The sequence below is a fragment of the Centrocercus urophasianus genome, unplaced genomic scaffold (assembly GCF_019232065.1).
Source record: "Centrocercus urophasianus isolate 14NV4802_14NV808 unplaced genomic scaffold, USGS_Curo_1.0 seq_23, whole genome shotgun sequence".
Classification (NCBI taxonomy): Eukaryota; Metazoa; Chordata; class Aves; order Galliformes; family Phasianidae; genus Centrocercus; species Centrocercus urophasianus.
The window spans coordinates 1,445,454-1,461,206 of record NW_024884789.1 but is presented as its reverse complement, the minus strand read 5'-3'; the positions used below and the strand labels follow the sequence as shown (position 1 = coordinate 1,461,206).

General features: G+C 45.6%; 2 protein-coding genes and 1 non-coding gene across 3 annotated transcripts in view; 1 reads left to right on the top strand and 2 right to left on the bottom strand.

Moving 5' to 3' along the window:
* Positions 1-362: 362 nt before the first annotated feature.
* On the bottom strand, positions 363-8,342 carry TIPIN (TIMELESS interacting protein). Its single transcript, XM_042823970.1, has 8 exons — positions 8,222-8,342; positions 7,082-7,234; positions 6,164-6,257; positions 4,821-4,896; positions 4,287-4,409; positions 3,734-3,797; positions 1,344-1,541; positions 363-1,004 (listed from the first exon to the last, which is right to left on the bottom strand). Exons 2-8 carry the CDS (start codon positions 7,215-7,217, stop codon positions 847-849), a joined length of 849 nt encoding a protein of 282 aa, XP_042679904.1. The 5' UTR covers positions 7,218-7,234; positions 8,222-8,342; the 3' UTR covers positions 363-846.
* On the bottom strand, positions 2,886-3,021 carry LOC122163512. Its single transcript, XR_006169956.1, has one exon.
* A 3,245-nt stretch (positions 8,343-11,587) lies between the features above and the next one.
* Positions 11,588-15,753, top strand: part of MAP2K1 (mitogen-activated protein kinase kinase 1) — a 30,404-nt gene continuing 26,238 nt past the window's right edge. Inside the window, exon 1 of the mRNA XM_042824382.1 lies at positions 11,588-11,785. Within this exon, the coding sequence (XP_042680316.1) occupies positions 11,706-11,785 (80 nt within the window). The 5' untranslated portion in view covers positions 11,588-11,705. The remainder of the gene's footprint in view (positions 11,786-15,753) is intronic.

Genomic DNA, 15,753 nt, shown 5'->3' with positions numbered 1-15,753 from the left:
GTAACACCTGCTGACAGCGACTCGTGGCCCCTGCTTTATGTGCTGCATTGGGCCTCAGCTTGGGTTGAGTGAGTCTGCTCTGTGCTACTGGATCAGGCATCCTCATGGCTCCAGCACAGCTGTCATCCTCGACACCAGATTCATTCCACAGAGCAGAAGATCGCACTGAATTGCTGCAGCTATTGCAGAAGAGGGGAAGAAAACAGTTCTGTAACAGTACAGAGCTTCAAGCCAGAAAACAGGATCAGATAAAGTGAGACTTTATCTCGGTCAAATTTAATTCGGTCAAAGCCCAAACATGATGTACTTGGCAGTGACTTGCACAAATTGGGAAGTTGAGTTTAAACAGCCTCATACAGAAATTTGTTTGCTGAAATTTAATTACTTCCATTTCATAAGAAACAAATACAGGTACTTCATAAGTTAAAAAAATACCCCAGATTCCTGTTCAAGTATAGCACTAGTCTCTATTATATATCTTCCACTAAAGACGTGCACACACCAGTTAACATCTCAGTTAAATTCAGTTTGACATCAACTGAAAGATGTCAGCGTTGGCCAGAAAACCCATTTCCTAAACAACGTCAGTAAAGGGACAAAAAAGTCTCGTATGCAGATGAAGAACAGGGTTCTGCTTTCCAATGCAGGGAACAATTCACTGCAGTTTCAAGAAAACAGTTTTGACCAGCTACACAGATGTAATAGTTAAGGCTTTCCTGAAACTCCTGGAGTCAGACTGGAAAGAGCCAGCAATGTTTCAATACCAACAGTAATAGCTGGAGTCCTATTAAAGACCCCCCTAGAGTTGGGGTCCTATTAACAAAGTCATTCAAAGCATGAGGAATGTCATTGCTTTTCTCTGGCACACTGCAATTCTCTCTCTCCGTCTTCAGTTCCTGTAACAGCAACACGGACCGCAGTAACTTGCGTGTCTTCTAAAGCACCAGTCAGATCCTGAGCAACTGGGATGTTAAGCTCCTCTTCTGGGTAACCAGGAGAGAGCTCTGATAAAGGAAAAACAAAATGCTTTCAGTGAAAAAATGCTGTTGCTGCGTGCCTGATGACTGCAGTGTCTGTTGCCTGAATCACAGTCTTCAAAGAAAGCCAACTCCAGAATGACCAGCAAGTCGGTCTCATTTCACCAGAGACGGGCTGTGACCACTTGGCACAGCTGGGGAGAGCAGCTCTGACTTCTTACAGGGATCTACCTACAGGAATGCAGTTTAAGTTCAGGAGTTACAGCCTTCTACTCTCTAGAGAAGTACTAAGGACCTTTTGCTCAGCAGCTCAGCTGTCAGAACCTCTCGGGCCACTGAGCTTACACACACACTACAACTGCTTACCATCATGCTGGGACTGGCTGTTACACTGCATCTTTGCTTGCCTACGCTCCAAGGCTAGCTGCCTGTTCCTCTTGATTCGCTGCTGTTGCTCTTCAGTGAGAGTTGTACCCAGGAGAGAATCCAGTTCTCCTGCGCTCCCAGAGAAGGAATGTACATCTTCAGGGGCTGTATCCAGCCCATTGCTTCCACCTCCAGCACCTGGATAAAAAAAGAATTGAGGGAGAGGGTCAGGAAGAGCAGGAAGCATCACACTGAACGCAGACCTTCCACTAAATAACTATCAGAGAAGCATTTTAAGTAATTCCCGATTACGTTCTACATTTTGAAGTTGTATTGTTGAGAGCCAAAGATCATTGCTCAATTTTGTTTTAACTTGCAGTCTTCTCTCTAGGTGCATATATTTGATATTCAAAGCATAAAACAAATCAGAAGAAGCCAAATGCACAAAGTTCACACTTGCAAGCTGTGCCTGAAGCTTGAACAGACTGTAAAGTCAGGCAATTCATACTGAAAGGCCAGACACTTTTCTTACCACTGCTTCGGGAAGCAGAAGGACTAGTTACAGGAACCACAGATTGAACACAGACATGGTTTTAAATTCACTGTGCATTATTACAGAGATTTACTCATTTGCTAGAATTCATGCACGCAAAAATAAAGGCAGCCTAATTCCATTAGACAAACTTCACCCACCAACAAAAGCAGCATGGCACTCCTGGAGGAGCACCTAAGGCCCATTACGTTTGTGCCTCTGCAGTACTTTAAGCCTGCGAACAGAGAAGTTAGCTGACAAAAGGTTTGGGTCGTTATTAGAATACTCTGAGCTTTTATTTCTAAGCTGTAGGACAGCCACTCACATTTTCCAGCTGGTGACTTACACAGAATGGCCAGGGTTGGAAGGGACCTCAAGGATCATGAATCTCCAACCCTCCTGCCACAGGCAGGGCCACCAACCTCCACATTTCATACCAGCCCAGGCTGCCCAGCATCCCATCCAGCCTGGCTTTGAACACCTCCAGGGATGGACGGGGCATCCACAGCCTCTCTGGGCAGCTGTTCCAGCACCTCACCACTCTCTCTGTAAAGAATTTCCCCGATATCCAACCTAAATCTTCCCTCCCTCAACTTCAAACCATTTCCCCTTGTCCTGCTGTCATCTCCCCTTTCAAAGAGTTGACTCTGCTCCTGTTTGTAGGCTCCCTTTAGGTACTGCAGGCTGCAATGAGGTCACCCCGCAGCTTCTCTTCTCCAGGCTGAACAAGCCCAGCTCCCTCAGCCTGTCTTTGTAGAGAGGTGCTGCAGCCCCCTGACCATCTCTGTGGCTCCTCTGGACCCTCTCCAACAGCTCTGTCTTTCTTGTACCAGGGGCTCCAGACCTGGACACAGCACAGCAGACAGAGCCTCACAAGAGCAGAGTAGAGGGGGACAATCACCTCCCTGTCCCTGCTGGCCACCCCTCTGCTGATGGAGCCCAGGGTACCATTTTCTTATCAGCCATACAGTTGCTAACGTGGCTCAAGAATATACCAGCACTGCAACACAGGTGTATGGAACCATCGCACAGAAGATCTGATCGCTCTACAGACACTGTCGGCAGGAACCATTCACTTCACTGTCTGTGGCTGCTCACAGCTGCATTGCATTTCTAGCAAATGCAGCCAACAGCAAAGTCAGCCACACGTCATCAGCCACCCAAAAGCACTGCCCACAGGGGAATAGGGAAAGTGTAAACACCTGCCATGGACGTTAGGAAAGACTACAGAAATTCTTATTTCTGCTACAAGTTCCTTCCAAGCTACTGGGTGAACTCTGCTCCTCTCCCTCTCTCATTTTCATTGGAATAAAAAGCTTGTTTATTTCTGAAAAATAGGAAAGAAGAACAAAAACCAACAGCAGGCATACAGCAACACCAGTCCATACACAGCAGTACCCATAGGCATTACTGAGTCCTTTTGTAAGGGACTCAACACTCCAACCTCACTAACTATACTCACTAACTAGAGTATAAACTCTATGCTCAACTCTTCATTTCTGCAATACTAAGACCCAAGACTCTTCAGACTGCACGCTCATAAAGTACAAATTGTGAGTACATTCACTTGGTAACTGCAGGAATGGTGGATTTCAGGATTTTCTCCGGAAGAACATTGCTAACAATGCCACTGATAAACACTTCCATAACACCCACTTTCCACTTCCTTCCTCTGTGCAGGTAGCATTTTATTCTGAGTTTGGTTTTACAGCAGTAAGTTCTACATAAGCCTGGTTTCAAAGGAGGACCACTCAGCAATATCTTCTACAACAGGAAAATGTACCACGATCATTAAGTTCTGGTTAGCAAGAAGGGAAACAAAGTTTTAAGCAGTGAACTGACAGCACAACAAACATACCTTCGCTAGCTGTGAAGTCTTCATGTAAAATAGGAAGATCAAGTCTAATTCGTTTTAGGCAGGTCTGCAAGTGAGGAAGAATTACAACAGTGGTGCATCATCTATAAAGAAAAATCTTGTCTTACACTGATGTGTTTTTAACAGTGCTCCCAATTTTACGCTGTATTATTCTGAAATAATATTTCTTTCATTCATCTGTTTGACCCAAAACTTAAGTACCAAGATTGTTTTCTGTCATCTAACCACACAAAGCAACATTCTCATGAGCCTCCTAGTCCAAGTTTAATCATAAGTTCCTGCACTTCTATTCCGATTGCTTCTGTGTAAAGATGCTCTGTTAAAGGAGATCCTATAAAGCAGTAATTTTTAAATGTACTCTTAAATACTTGAAATAGCTTTTTAGAATGAGAGGATGAAATTACTTTACTGGAATACATTACACACCTTAGCAGTACGTATAACTTGAATCCTCCGCTGTGCACTTGTTCTCCTAAGCCAACTCCTCACACTGCTGAGCACTGCACGAAGGCAAACCGACAGGAACAATACATACCTGAACTTCCTTTTTGCTTCCCAAAGACTCTACTCTGTCAATAAAATCATCAAATTGCAATTTTGGAAATAATCTATGAGCCCAGTGTTCCATATGTCGTAGAAGTGTCTTCAGATCCTCTGCCTTGAACATGAAACAAGATATCCAGCTGTTAGAAGCTGATGAAATCAGCCGACTCCAGAGGGAAATATTATAGTAATGTTTCTGGAAACACTAAGCACCCACAGCTTGAAAATCTCTTGAAAATCTCTCTTGAAAATCTAAGTAATATGAATGCTTGGGTAATCTTCCATCCTACAGTCGAGTATGTAAGTGCAATTTAAAGCTATGAGAAAACGAGCAGTAAGAGCTCATGAAAAGCACATGCTTATTTTTTAAGCTTGCAACTACAAACCACAGCAGCATATGCCCAAATACTGTTAGAAAGCTGCTGTCTAGTCAGAGTTTGATATCAATCCTCCCCACACCACAGGCAGCAATCTGTGCATTTAAGCTAATCTTCCAATAAACACCCCAGAATTCACCATGTCTTACCTCATGCCCTTTACCCTTGAACTTCACGTTGTCAAACACGTGTCTTAAGGCAGGAAGTCCTCTTTCTGAAACCAACCTGTCAACATGCAATGGCAGAATTACCTGAAATCCAGCTTTCTCCTAATGAAAACAAAGGAGTAAACACACATTCCCTCTTACCATCCAGAGCTACAGAAATCTATTCAGGACAGACAGAGAATCAGAAAACACAGAAAGTAAGGCTGCTGTAAGACTCGAGAGTTTCTGAAAACACACAATAGATACATCCAGAGCCCAGGCAGCTTTTGGATTTTGATGAAATGGAAAGAAAATGGAACAATTGCTTTCAGTACCTATATTGGCCATGTAAAACTTGATAGGTAACAACCCAAGACTCCAACAGTATTTTTAAAAGATAACATACCTGAAGCTTAGATATTTTCTAATCTCATGAGGGACTGTCATGGTTCTATGTTTTTTTTGTTTTTGGCTTTCAGTATCCCACATCAAAACATCATGTAGTGTACGGGGCATTAAAGTGTCACTGCCCCAATTCCAAGTTCCTATCCCTGTACATTACAGCAGTCACAGGATCTGACCCTTCCGGGTGGGGGGGGTGCTCTCTTGCTGCCTTGCAGTGGGTGCTGGAGGTGCTTTCCTGGCCGTTCCAAACTTTTCAGGTTTGACTCGGTCCCGGGAACTCTCTCTCTCTCTCATCCTGTCTGATTTATTCATCTCAATTTCAATTAAATTGTATATATTGTGTTATTTTGTATTCCAATATTATAGTAAAATAAGTTTTCCTCCATAGATTGTTGCCGCTGCTCTTTTCCTCCCTTCCTTCCTTCCCATTTTTGTGAGACTGGGCTGGGGGGGGAGGGCAGAGGCCTGTTGCCCCTGTCACGGACATAGATTGATCTGGTCAACTCTGTGACAGGAACTTAAGCCAGTTTTGGTGATAAGAGAAAGGAAAATATTTAAGTCCTTTACAAACAGTTTATCTACTTTGGATGCAAGTCAGGTGTCAGCATTAATTACACAGCACACCCTGCAGACATCAGTGTACTGAGGATTTATTTTGAAGTGCACTTGAAATAAAGAAATCCACAATATGAGGCACAAAACAAAATAAAGATGATACAGCTGGGTGAGTCCTATGCAGCAATAAAATCTGTTAACCAAGTTGTGAGCCAGGTACCAAGCAAAACTTGACAAAGTCAGGACTAATAACAGCATTATATAGGCAGGTGAGTTAAAAAAAAAAAAAGAAGAGGTTGAGGTAGAGCATGCAACAGGCACTAGCTATGAGCAAGCAGAGATCACAGCCATGCACCAGCTCTATCAAACGTTCAGTTCAAGAGTACCTGTGAGCATCCAGTTTGGGTACTGATCTTTTAACTGCTTTCCGCACAGCTGCAGAAGAATCCTTTGTTTCCGACTGCTGGTTCCCATCTGGATCTAACAAAGAACATGACATACTGTAAGCACGCAGCACAAATGGCACCAGCTAGAATTCCACCACACAACCTAGGATCCTACCCTATCAAAAGGATAACTGTCACAAGCACTCTGCTGCAATACTACTCCAAACAAATGCCTGCATATTTCATCTAACTTCTCCCAAGTGACTGACAGGGGAGTCGATCAAGTCTCTGAAGTATACTAAAGAATGAACTTCTCTAACAGAGGGAAAATTTCTACTGTAAGGAATGTAGTCTTAGAACTTTTATGTTGCATTCCTGATGAAAATATATCGAGTAGACACTGCCAGTTTTAAGAGTTGAAAAAAAAACAACAGTCATAGGTTGCTACGTTTCCTAAAGTTCCCACTGAAATCTGGGAGAACCAGAATTCCAGCACCCCCTCCAATAACAGAGAAAGAGGTTATGTATGAAGACAATCAGTGAGCCTTCTAGGAATCAGCTTCCATTCACCTTTTGACTCAGGCTAATACGCGTGCTTCTGACTGCAGCAGATAAGGCACCATCATCCCTCCACCTCAGAACCAGCAATTACTTACTATCATACTGGTTTCTTGTTTAAGACTTTGCAACTCTAAACATCAGACATTCAGTCAGAGTTAGATCTCTCCTTTTCTTACATCAAGCAATTACATACCTTCTGCTCACCTGTTCCACACAGGACTGCAGCAAGAACTTTACAAATATAATTAATATAAAGTAACTTGGGTTCACAATGCAGTGAAGTAGAACTCCAACAAAACTGATCTCACAGCACTTAATTCTCTACTGAAAAATCTCCAGGGTTCACAGGGTTCTCACCTCCATTAGCTTGAGCCCATTCAACATCATTTCCTGGAGACGCAGGAGGTGGGAGAGGTGGAAATGTTTCATCTTCTGTATTCTCATAATCAGGGAGATCAAACAAGTTGTTCTCCAGAGGATCAATCATGGCCATGGATTAACTTCCTTCTCCTGTAGGAAACAAAGAGGGGCTGAGAGAACTGGGATAGGTCAGTCTGGGAGGAGAGGAGACTCAGTGAGATCTCATCACTCTCTTCACCTCCTACCAGGAAGTTGTGGTAAAGTGGGAGTTGGATTCTGCTCCCCAGTAACTGCAATAGGATGGGAGGCGATGACCTTAAGCTGTACCAGGGAAGGGTTAGATTGAACAACGGGGAACGTTTCTTTCACAAAAGAGTGGTGAGGCAGTGGCACTGACTGCTCAGGGAGCGGAGGGGTCACTGTGCCTGGAGGCATTCCAGAATTCCACAACAGTGGAGACATGGTCAGGGCCGGCAATGGGAGTGGGTTGGGATTGGATTTGGGGGTCTTGGAAGCCTCTTCCAGCCTTAACAAGCCTATGAAATATCAGAAGTGTTTGAAAAGGAGACAACAACAACAAAACTGCCACAGAAACAGACAAACATTAGCTATATGAGACCTAGCTCTTCCAAAGGAAGGTCTGGCAACCAGAAAGCAGGTTATATAAATTAAGTAGCAGATACTATGCAAGAGGATGACATAATCCAGCACTGCTGAGCCAAGTAAGGTACAGGCTTCTCACACTTCGCTACCTGGGAGTGGCGGCTGTGGGTCATTGCCAGAACACACACACCAAAAGCATTTCAGCTTTTAACACAGCTGCTTTCCACTCGCACTTCAGCGACCGAAGTCAGCCGAGGTGCGGGTCCCTGACTTACAGCTCGTCCCTTCAACTTGCAGGCCGGAGGTCTCCTCTCAGGCTCAGGACGCCCCGGGCTCCTCGCAGCCTGAGCACAAAGCAGTTTTAAGGACAAGCTCTCCTCAGACGGATTCACACACAGGACACCCGGGCGGCTCCGCCCGCACCGACATCCCACGGGAGCCCGGCACGGCCAGACCGCGCGGCGCGACCCCCGCACCACCACTGAGGCCCCGCTCCCCTCACACCTCCGACCCTGACAACTCTCCCCCTCCTACCGGATTAAGGGACGCCCAAATCGGAGGGCGGAGAGCTCCGCACACAGCCCGATGAAGTCACTTAACACCACACGGCGCCGCGCCGCCGCTCCCGCCTCCGGCCTCACCGGGCGGCCACGGCGGAGCGCGCAGCTCTCGCGAGATCTCGCACAGCCGAGCTGAGACGGGCTGCCGGCCAGGTGAGATCAGGGCGCATGCGCGGCAGCTGCGTTGGGCTGCTTTTGGCGCCAAATCCACAGGGCGGGGCTGCGTTGTGTGGTGACTCCGCTCCTGGGAATGGAGCTTTGGTTTTCTCTTATACCTTGAGTTCATCGCAGGTAACGATTCGGGTGATTGAATTATTCCCTATAATAGGACCAAATCAATTTCAAGTACTTAATAAATGCATTCCCTTGGAGTGATTTTAACTGGGTTGAAAATGTGCGTTCCCAAATACACGAGCATCTCTTGTATTCATGAATCTGTTGGGCTGATCTGAGAAGTTTCCTCAGATGGTTGGAGCACACAGAAATAAGCACGCAAACACTGCTGTACATCAGGTGCTGCTAACTTCCAACTCCATAAAAATGTGTGTCATACAATTAAGGGAAACCCGAGGCTGCTTGGAGGGTGTTGTGCTGAACGCAACGATCACTTTATATTAAAACATATTTAACAACGAGGTGTCTGTGATACATCCTAGCCTGACGGGAATAAAATATGCAGGACGTGTGCGTATGTATATCTGCAAAGCATAAAAAATGACACATGGATTAAAGCAGAGGATGATTTAAAATCTGTGGAGGAGAACAGCGTTACATAACCCCCCATATTTACTGAATGGGTTAATCAATAAGTTTAATTAGCAGCTGCGCTGGGTGGCCAAGGTGGCGCTTTCCACTCCTGTGCTTCCAGTCAGGTGAGGAACGGCTCCAGCAGGCAGTGCTGGCTGTTTCTTTTTCCCCAGGAAGTGAATAAGTGGCCACACGCTGATGGAATAATAAGTCAGAGAAAATAGAATAACTTGCTTTGGTTCTAGAAAACACTTCTGTTTTCTGGTTTAGGTGCTGATGCTCATTACGTTAGATGTTCATTTCCGTGTGCACTGCAGTGGAAAAACTGCAGGAAACTTGCTCCTTATTTTATATTTTTGTCTCTTTGTCTGTTTTATGCTACACTTGATGTATGGGAGAGAAAATCTGCGAAATTAGAGATTGGATATTTCTACATCTGAAGAGTTTTCCTGTTTGCACAGTAGAAGTGTTCCCTGTCCAATAAATCATTGGCAAAATGTTGGTGCCGGTGTGTGGTGGGAAGTCAGATTTTGCTATGTTATCTGAATTAAGGCGTTGGTGATTTATACCTTGTTAACCTCATATCAGTTGTAAAGTATTTGATCACCTTAAATATTATCCTTTCCTTTTTATGCAAGAAGCAGGACACAAGGCAGGGGCTTGTAGGCCAGTTGTGAAAGAAAAGCAGTAATGAGAAGAAGCTTTTTTTGACCTGTTTATGTTTACAGGGACGCATTTCAGTTCTGTTTTTCCGAGTGGTGATTGATCAATAAATCAGGAAGTCTCGCTGTTCAGAAGTCGTGCACAGAGATCACACCACCTTACATTTCTTGCCTTTTCCTGTGTAATCCACCTTCAGAAACGCCTGTTCCTTTCACCAAGAACATCTGAACTCCCCAAACCCATTTTGTTCCGTGCTGGAAAACAGGCTTATTTTTCCATTGCGATTACACCAGTTGAACCTATTGGTCCTACAGAAATTCAAACAGGCTTACAAATATTTCATCCATACAAAGCTATCGTGTAATCAGTTATCCAGGGAACAATCACATGCCTATCTATATCAGCACGATGGACACCATTAAAAATGAGCAACAGCAAAACCCAAAGAAGGCAATGCTTTGAGCTAAGCCTGAGCACCGCCTGTTGTTGGTCTCTGTGTGGATCAGAGGTGTAACGGTGCTGAGGAATGCAGCAATAGCAGAGCAGATACATGGGAACGGGCCCTGCGGTGCCATCAGCTCACATCTACACCCATCAGTTTGTGTCTGTATTCAATCAGTGTAACATCACTTTGTTTCTGGGCTGTAGATCTTTAAAACACAAGTTCAGTATTTTGTCAAAGGCAGCACGGGACCGCATTAGCAGTGTGAGGAGAGAGCTGTCCCTTCTTGGATATGGTGGGGGATCCACGTCCATGGGCTGCAGCACTGCGGAAACAAGGATTGTATCTTTTCTACTTAAAAAGTGGGCAAAAAAAAAAAAAAAAAAGGAAAAAAGTATCATTTTTCTATAACAGATGAAGAACCTCGCAAATAAGGTGAGCTCATTCTGTTGAAGCAAGGCAGCATTCTGCTTCTATCCTACAGCAGAAGGGCCCTTATTGCCCTTTATTGTGGTACTTGAACCTCGTTTCTGCGGATGTTTCTCTCTTTAAGCTCAGCACCATCACAGAGCTCCATAGAGCCCTCATGGGAAGCCATGCACAGCACAGGCACACCTGAAGTCAGCATCACATCGAGGCATGGAACACTCCTGTGGCCAAATCCGGTCGTCCTAACAGCAGCAGCTGTAAGCACGCAGACCACAGAAGTAAAAAAAAAAAAATTATTGGGTATTTCATGTGGTCCAGTAAAGGATGGGGAGGTTGGTGGCCTTGCCCGTGGCAGTGGGGTTGAAGATTCATGACCCTCGAGGCCCCTTCCAACCCGTGCCACTCTGTGATTCTGTGATTCATTTCCATATTCGTTTGGCTACTTATTTATTTTTTAACTATAATCTCCCTTTTTCCGTTTTTTGCTTCAAAGATTTACTTCGGAGAAAAACAAGCAGCCATTCCACATGCCTGAAGTGGAGGCTGTAATTCTAAGTACAGCAACACGGGTACATTAACGACGTGCTTGGTAACGTGTCGTTTAACACCGCGCTTTTCTCCGCGGAGGACACGACACCGCTGGCAGAATTCTCACCGACAGCCCGAACTTTCACCAAGTTTCGGGACGTGTGAAGCAGGGCACGTCCCCGCCGTGCCGTGCCGCGCCGTGTAAAAGCTCAGCACCCAGAGCGGGTGGTGCGGAACTTCACAGCGCAGGGCAGCACGGTGCGGGCACAGCATCGGCTCGGCTTCACCGCACTCAGTGCACACGCGCCCGCTGGCCGCGCCTGCGCGCCGTTCCGTCCGGGCGGTGTGCGCAGCCGCAGTGCCGGGGAAGGGCGCATTTTGAGCCCGGGCAGTTTTTCTCCGTCGGGAGCTGTCGGTACGGGGCTCGGTGCCGTTCCGCCGGGCAGATCGGCGCTGACGGGTCGACGGCCGCGCTGCGCCGGAGCGGCGGCGTCGTGGTTTCGGCTCCTTGTCGGGAGGCGGCCCTGTGCTGCTCCGGCGCTGAGGGGCGGCTCCGAAGTTTGCTTCGCCTCGGGAAGTCCCTCGGACCTGGCCGAAGTGGGGCCGCGGCCGTTCCGTCTGTCACGATCTTCGCCGGCCGGGGGGGAACATGCCCAAGAAGAAGCCGGGGCCGATCCAGCTCAACCCCGCTCCGGATGGCTCCGCCGTCAACGGGACCAGCTCTGCCGAGTGAGTGGAGCCCGGGGCTGGCGGGGCGCTCGCTGGGGGGACGGGCGCGGCCGCCCCTCTCGGGACTCGAACCGGGGGTGCTGAGGGGCTGCGGCTCCGCTCCTTCCCTGCGGCTCCCCCGCCCGGGGCGGCCCGGCTTCAGCAGCGTGCCGTGCCGAGCCCCTCGGGCTGAGCTGCCGTGGGGCTCCTCGGCGGGCGGCGTGGGGGCGGAGAGCAGTGCTGGGCGGGTGCGTGAGGTGAGCGGGAGGGCAGAACTCTGTGTCGGTGATGGGGTCTGTTACGTTCTGAGGTTATATAATTACACAACGAGGGCCAAATCCTACACTTCTAACAGTGTATTTTTCATAGGTGTGTGCATCAGGAGTCACAGATCTTAGGGAAAGTGTGGGTTTCTTTTTCCTTCCTTGGTTTTAAGCTAAACCAGCACTAATCTGAGTAAATCTTCCAGTAATTAGTGTGTAATGCTGGGTATGTCAGGGGGTGTGTTGGAAGAAAATGCCTTTGAGCTTGCTTGGATGTAACATAGTTAAGTGTTGTGTGCTGAGAGAAAAGACATGGGGTCTGAGCAAGCCACCAGTGTGCCTTGAGCAGAGAATGAGGACAGGGAGTGCAGAACTGTTCCATTTGCTTGCAGGGTTACTGTGGGACTTCAGTTTTGCAGCCGGTGTCAGCACCGCACGGTATTTGTTACAAAAGAGTTTCCGTGAGGTTGGTAGATCTGTGTTCACCGCTTAGATTTTAAGCAGAGGTGATGGGCTTCCTGGTAACAGAGGTGTGAGCTGTGTGTGTGTGTAAGGACGGATTCCTTCCCCTGTATGGTTAGCTCCTTGGATACCCAAGCTGCGCTCTAATGTGCTTATGTTCTGCTGTCAGGGAACAGAGTGCAGAACTGCAGCAAGATGTGCACGTCTCAGGCTGAAAGTGTTCCACGTGTGCTGCTGTTGTTGCCACATTTTCAGGCAGGCTCAGATCTTACTTAACCACCTGAGCATCACAGAGCGCACTCAGTATCTTGCAGCTCCAGCTGTGACACTTCTAGCAAAGTCTTTTGATGGTGAGCTGAAGGATGAGCTCTTCAAAAAGTCTCCCGTGGCAGGAATTTGCAACTGTATCCAAGAAATAAATCTGAAATATTATGCAGGTTTTCTTCTGCATCAAGAGGCAAAAAGGTCTTATTTTCGTATTCAGCTGTATAGTACCTTCTAGGTGACTTTCTTCAAGGCATTTGTGGATAAGTTGATTTCATTTTCAGGGATACCTTTTGCACGTTGTTTTTTGATGCAGTAAATGTGATGCACCTATCGCTTTCTTGTTTTGCTACCAAAAGTGAATCAGAAGGCATACTGTATTAAATGCTGTGGTTCTTAAATATTTCTTCATACAGTGAATGTTATCATATTAATTATTTTTACTATCTGATAATGTTGGAAACTTGGGGAGGCTCATGGGAGTACTGGGCTGTGTTTACACTGATGGGCTGTCTTGCTGCACTTAGTTTTGTGCATTAATTCATTTGGTATATGCATCTGCTGAGCTTCTGCTCTTTGTTATGCATTAGACCTGTATCTGGCTTTTGCCAAGTTTAAAGTTGTATCAGGTATCTTTAAAAAACAGCTCAGTGAAGAAGCAGCTCCAGTAGCCTGTTGTGCATACATAGCCAGAATTAGTTTATCTCATCCTGCAGATATTACATCCTCATTGTGAAAGACTTTAAATTAAGAATAATTGCTTCAGAATTTGGAAATGACTTTGGAATAAAGCTGAAAAAGTTTTGGTTTTCTACTTTTTCTGCAAGGTGATTATCTGCTCAGTAATTTTTCCTCTTGCTCAGCAGTTGAAATAAACAGTAGAGGTGTTTGAGTACCATACGAATGCTTTGTAAAGCTTTGTTCCTGACTTAATGGAATTTTGGCCATGAGTCTCCAGCCGCTCATCTGCTTCCAGAATACACAAACCTGTTGCTTTGGCACGAGTGATCTTGGCTGCTTCTCTGTTCTTCTCCAGAGCACAGAACCTCTTGAGAAGGGATGAAAAAAAATCTCAAGTTATTTAGTGAAGTAAAATGAAGACTGAGAGGTGAGATGGCTGTTCTCTGCAGATGAGTGAAGGAAGTTTTTTTGGGCCTGAAGACAATGTTGGTACAAAACCAAATGGATGTAGGTTGGTGATCAGCAATCTTATGTTAAACATCAGCAACTTGCTGGCTGTCAGTCTGAAGGTTCTGCAGCATATTCTGAAGAGATTATGGGGGGCCATGTACCCTTGTTGGCTTTAAAATACCAAAGCTTGATATTTCTAGGATTGCGTGCATATGGTACTTCTGCTTCCTGGCAGAAAGGAAGTGGAAAAGGCAGGAATAAGAGGAGATGACTCAGGTGAATCAGGGTGCCCTGCTTCCTGCGCCTCCTGCCCGTGTCCTCATCCTTGTTTGGCACTGGGAATTCATTGACTGGAGTGAGAAAAAGCTTGCGGTGTGAGGTGTGTTTGAAATATGTGCTGGGGCTTGATTCTAACTCACATGAATATGTTTTAAACCCTGATGAAGTCTTATAAAGGAGAATGGAGGTGCCTGTGATGTAAATATGCAGATACTGGATATTTTCCTCAATTTCATAATGTATTTCTCTGACAGCAGGTTGTGTATTTGTAGCATGTTATGCGTAGTTATTACTTTAATAATTTGTACAGTGTATTTTGCTTCTCTCTGGTGCCTTCCAAATCCCCTGGCTGCCCTCCTGTGCAGCAGAGAGAACTGGCTGAGATCCTTCTGTGCTGGGAGCTTCGCTCCTGCTTTGATGCTTCCTACTGTGGAGCAGTTATTGCAGGGCCGGCCCTGTACTGCTGTCCTGGTGCCTTGTTGCTTGAGATCATCAGGATGAAGCCAAGTGCCACTTGCCAGCTGCTGGCTTCTTCATTTATTTTCTGGTACTTTTGGAGCTGTGCAGGCATGCGTGTGTGAAGATTTCCCAGAGAAAATGGGAGAAAGATTAAAATTGAATGTAATGAGAGGGATACTTCTGCTCTTTTGGCCGATGTTGTTGGGATGGTTCACTCTTTAGCAGCTAAAAAACTACTTTCTCTTCCTCTAAAACTTCTTTTCCTTGTCCCTTGGAATATCTGACAGCTGTTACCAATTGCTAGAAATTCCTCAATTTATTTAGAAGTCACTGTTTTTTATTGGCTGCAAGGTATAACTTACCAGTTGGACTGCATAATGGGTTTGTCTTCCACTGGTCTCAGGATTTTGCATTAAAATTCCCATGTCCAGAGGTGTTTATATATTCATGTAAAACCTGATTAAATCCATATCTTGAGACAGAAGTTGTGCTTAATGATAGATCAGGTGTATAGGGTGTTTTGGCATATATCAGAGGCTATTATCAAATGTTCATTTGAAGAAGTGAAAGACAGTCCATATATTTTTGTTATTGAACAGGAAAATCCAACAAGCCTCAAAATGTGACGAAACCTTATAATTTTTTGAGTTCCTTTGTCTGTCGTGGAAGTGATTAATGCTGCAGTTAAGCTGTGTGTTAGTGTTTGTCACTGTTTAGTCTTTAATTTCAGAAGAGACACTTTGTGATTGCTTTGCCTGCCTTTCGCTTACATTTAGGTCTGTCTGCCTATTGCCATAGCTACTCCGAAGCCGAGCTGTTTCCCTTTGCTGAGTAAATAAAGATGACTACTGTCTCTGATAATATAATTGGAACTTTCCAGAAATGCCTGGAACTTGGATTTAATGTCACTGCCTTTCTATTGTGTAAGCATTTATTTTGAGAAGGCAATTGCAGTTAAGTACTGTTTTTTTCCCCCCCAGTCTGTTTAAAGAATTCCAAATACACAACTTGTGTATCATCCTGTCAGCTGATTTCTCCCCAGAGCAGGCTAAGCTCTGACTCCTGCTCTAGAGGATTAGTGTGGTGCTCATCTCAGGTGTGACACGGTGAGTTATCTTATGAGGTAGAATA

Bases quoted from the DNA above. Each gene is read 5' to 3' on its own strand.
- TIPIN (XM_042823970.1), bottom strand. From the start codon at position 7,217: ATGGCCATGATTGATCCTCTGGAGAACAACTTGTTTGATCTCCCTGAT. The intron at 4,897-6,163 runs GTACTCTTGAAC...GCATGTTGACAG, and splicing joins CCCAAACTGGATGCTCACAG to GTTGGTTTCAGAAAGAGGAC. The intron at 4,410-4,820 runs GTAAGACATGGT...TTCATGTTCAAG, and splicing joins TCAAGGGTAAAGGGCATGAG to GCAGAGGATCTGAAGACACT.